This window comes from Antrostomus carolinensis, unplaced genomic scaffold (assembly GCF_000700745.2).
Source record: "Antrostomus carolinensis isolate BGI_N321 unplaced genomic scaffold, ASM70074v2 scaffold20898, whole genome shotgun sequence".
NCBI classification, from domain to species: domain Eukaryota; kingdom Metazoa; phylum Chordata; class Aves; order Caprimulgiformes; family Caprimulgidae; genus Antrostomus; species Antrostomus carolinensis.
This window is the reverse complement of record NW_010333929.1, coordinates 485-4901: the sequence shown is the minus strand read 5'-3', so window position 1 is coordinate 4901 and position 4417 is coordinate 485. Positions and strand designations below refer to the sequence as shown.

The 4417-nt window shown below is 39.4% G+C and overlaps 1 protein-coding gene across 1 annotated transcript in view; it reads left to right on the top strand.

The window, feature by feature from the left end:
- The window catches only part of LOC104529682 (dynein heavy chain 5, axonemal), a gene marked incomplete at its 3' end in the record, with an annotated part of 55339 nt that extends 51738 nt beyond the window's left edge, over positions 1-3601 (top strand). Inside the window, exons 42-43 of the mRNA XM_029086509.1 lie at positions 614-786; positions 3423-3601. Coding sequence (XP_028942342.1) covers positions 614-786; positions 3423-3601 — 352 coding nt within the window. The remainder of the gene's footprint in view (positions 1-613; positions 787-3422) is intronic.
- Between the last annotated feature and the right edge of the window lie 816 nt (positions 3602-4417).

The following is a 4417-nucleotide window of genomic DNA, read 5'->3' as shown; positions in this document are numbered from 1 at the left end:
AACATGTCCTTTTGTGATTGAGAGAAAGTAGAGGAAACTGGCTGAGAATCCATAACGTCCTCTTCACCCTACACCATATCTGAAAGGCCAATAACCAGGGCTACATATGCCGTAAGGAGCTGGTGGTTTTGAGATGAAACGTCAAAAATAGTGACTCAAGTTCTATTAATTTGCCCCAAATCTAAATATGTGTGGCAAGTTCATTCTGAAAAATAAATCCTGAATGAACAAACACATAGACACTTATACAATATATTAAAGCGTTGTCTACAATTTAGTATTTCTGTGGATAATGTTACCAGATACCGTGTGATGTAACCAGTATTGTTACCTAGTTTTTAATGAAGTTTTCCATCACTGTTCTTCAGTAGCTCTGTGAGAAACATTTGATAACCTCTGTGCACAATTCAGAGAAAAATCAAAGTGGTCAAAAAGTTCAGAGCATGTCACAGACAGGTTTGAAAAGATAATTCTGAATGTCTTATCTCCTGACAGATACTCTTCTTCCAGCTCTTGAATTTATGCATAGTAGACTATTTTTCTGTATGGAATTTAAGATGAATTTGTTATACTGTTTCATTTCTGTATTAATGATTTTTCTTTTCTGTTATAGATCCGTATGAACATTAAATCTCCGTCTGATTTTGAATGGCAAAAACAGTCTCGATTTTATTTTCTTGAAGACTTGGATAAATGCATTATCCAAATCACTGATGTAGAGTTCACCTACTGCAATGAATACTTAGGGTGTACAGACAGGCTTGTTATAACTCCCTTAACTGACAGGTAGTTATAAAAAGAATGCAGTGCATAGTACTGGAGTTAAGACTTAATTACTTTGCTTTAATACCTTTAGCTTTCATCAGTCAGAATTCTTACTTTGGCAGCACTATAGTGCTGCAGTATCGATGGTGAACAGCAGAGGCCAGTGCTTATATATTCAACTAGCGAAAGCAGGCACCCCTGGGAGGAATCTTTTATTCTCTTGGAGTGTTCGCTTGGGGTATATGTGCTGTGGCAGGCATTGAAAAACTTACTTGTGCTCAAGATAAATATAGCTGAAGGCCATACACTTCACCAGCCTACACAGAGTAGATCTAAAAAACAATATATTGCTGCTTTCAATAAGCTAGTAGTTGCATAAGATTTTGTGATTATGGCAAGTGATTCATTTAAAGTCACCCTAGAGGAAAAAGCAGTAACTCAGGACATAGCATTGAATAATGAGTGCCAATATGGTTTTAAGCAAGGCCTATGGAGAATTACAGGACTACAAACACTGAAAAAGCTCTGAAGGCAAAACATAAGAACTTTTTATTGCTGGAGTGTTAGTTATACAGCACAGTACAAATTTCAATAGATGTCTATTTTCCTAAAGTACTTGGTAGTGCTTTAAGTAGGCAAGAGGTAGGTGTATTTATTTACTGTGCCAGAGCTTGTTCTTTTAAGTGTGGGTAGGAACATCAAAATACTGTGCATGTTCAGTCATTTATTGTGTGACTGGAGGCCATTGACTTAATGTTGGAATTGTCTTTGCACTATCTGCTACTCGATTTTATTTACTAGTGAAATTTTAGACTTTTTCCAATGTTTGAAACAGAATTTTGCCCAGTGAGCTATTTAAGAGAGACAAAACTCTATGCTTGGATACCTGGCTTTTAGTATGTAGTACACATCTGCCAAATTCTATGTTACATACTCTACTATTCCCATGCTAGATAGAGATGTGTTTGCAGCAGTAAACATGCAGATGATTAGTGGGTAGGGCAGCAATACCACACAGACAATACTTTTGCCCACCAGGAGAGACAGTATCAAGAAAATGTTGTCATTCAAAATTTGTTCACAGAATTAAAATGCAACCTAGTTGGTTAGGGATTGATTCAAGGTGCTACGTCACATGAGATTGGAAGCTAGTGCAGGGTGACATTATTGAAGAAAATGAGTCTTTTGAATGTTTAAACTATAATAATAACAATAATAAGAATAGAGGTATTTGTCTTTGGGCAAACCTAGACGAGCCAAACAGAGCTGCAGGATTAGTGACTATCCACTGTCATATTGGAAGAGTATTTGAAACAGAGATGTTTTCTAGTGTTGGCATGGGAAACTTATGTACCTAAGGAGTGTTGCTTTTTCCGTTTTAATATTTTTAATATTGCTGTATAGACTTGTATGAGCTTCTGACAATTTTCAGGTAATTATATCTTTGCTTTCCATTACTCAACTTGGATTCAAGTGCTGTTTGGCTAATGATTTTGTATTTGGAAAGATTCCTGAAGCACATGATAAATACATGCTGGCAGTAGTACATTACGTTAAGATAATGGGACTGAAATTGAGTGCTCCTAAATGTCATGTCAGTCACAGACCATGTCATGGCAGATACAAAAAATGAAATGCAAGTTCTCTCTGGGGCTTGTATGATGTATACAGTTAGTCCTTACCACATTTTCAGTAGCAGAATTGTTAGGAGTAGTATTTTTTCTGTGTTAACTGAGTGCCTGTTAACTGATTACTGAGTAATAAGATGATAAAGCATTATTACTGCTATTACTTTAGAAATAGTACAGTATTATTTTATAGGAAGTGGTACTAGCTGGTATAATTTGTATTTTTTCAGTGCCCATTTTCTCTCCCCAGATATATGATGAAGTTACTGAGTTTCACAGTGTTAAAATGGGCTTACTGGGATCTTGGAACATTGTAGGTTAGAACAGCAGTCTTCCTACACACTTCAGTAGTCTCCACACTATCTGGAGATGTGAGACTTAAACCTGGGGATGTCAACCCAAGATGGAGGCTGAAGCAGAAGATGATCCTAGGATTCATGGGGCTCTCCTTGCTTCATTGCCCATTACAATCTTCCCTCTCATCCATTCTTCTGGTACTCAAAGACCTAATGCATCTGGCAGCATTGCTCTGTTTTGGCATGCTGGTAGGGAAATGGCAAAAACAGGAGCTGCTTCCAACCTCTGTGCCTTCCTATTGCCAGGTCAGAGAGTCCATCTTGTGTGCTCTGAAAAGAGAGCAGAAAGATGGGAAAAAAAGCAGAAAGCCAGCAGGTCTGGGTGCTGCAGCATAAGGCTGAGTCATGGAGAGGGGGCATATGATTAGTGTGAGAAAATCACAATACTACAGTATTTTGAATTCAGCATTTAGAATTGGCTTGTGTGTTTCCTGGGCTGTTACAGTCATTGCTGTGCTGGACGCCTGCTTTTCTGCAGGTGGAGCGAAGGTGGTTCCTGGTAACTGAGCTTCACAATGTGCAAAGAAGGTGACTGAGGACTTACAACAGGGAAGCACGCCCATTTCTGCTCCCTTTCCCAGCTCTGTATAATACAGCTGCTGTGGTTACATTAATAGACTTCAAGTAATTAATAGTAGAAAGAGAATAATAGAACTTTTTGTTCTCTCTCTAGGTGTTACATCACTCTGGCACAGGCCCTGGGCATGAGTATGGGCGGTGCACCAGCAGGACCTGCAGGGACAGGAAAAACAGAGACAACTAAAGACATGGGCAAATGCCTGGGGAAGTATGTTGTTGTTTTCAATTGTTCAGACCAAATGGACTACAGAGGACTTGGCCGTATCTATAAAGGTAAGAAATCATCTGGTTTGTTAATTTTAGAGTTTTTGTCTCTTCACTAGTGAGTTAGTAATGATTAACAGGGTGTTTTCTTCTCTGTTTTATTTCTGAGTGCTCATCAACTTTTCTTGATATTTGATTATTTATCCTTTGTTTTCTATTTTTATTCCTGCATGCTTTCCAGATTTTTTTATATTCTTGGAGAGTTCCTCTGCCAGCTCCCTCAGTACTCTTGGGTGGATCATGTCTGGCCACATAGACTTGTGAGTGTTCAGATGGTGTAGCAGGTCGTAAACAGCTTCCTCCTGAATTATGGGGGGTTTATTCTGTTCTCCATCCCCGTCTTCTAGCTCAGGGGACTGAATCACAGAATCACAGAATGTTAGGGATTGGAAGGGACCTCAAAAGATCATCTAGTCCAATCCCCCTGCCGGAGCAGGAACCTAAATGAGATTACACAGGAAGGCGTCCAGGCGGGACTGAATACCCTGAGGATAACTGGTCTGGTTATTAAAGACTGAGGCGAAGAAGGCATTAAGTACCCCAGCCTCTTCCTCATCCTTGGTGGTAATGTTGCCCTCTGAATCCAATAAAGGATGGAGATTCTCCTTGCCTCTCTTTTTGTATTTGTCAAAACACTTTTTGTTGTGTCTAACAACAGAGGCCAGATTTGCATTCTAGCTGGGCTTTTGCCTTTCTAATTTTCTCTCTGCATAACCTAATGAGATCCCTCTACTCTTCTTGAGTTGCCTGCCCCCTCTTCCAGAGATGGTAAACTCTCCTTTTTTTCCCTGAGTCCCAGCAAGAGCTCCCTGTTCAGCCAGGCCA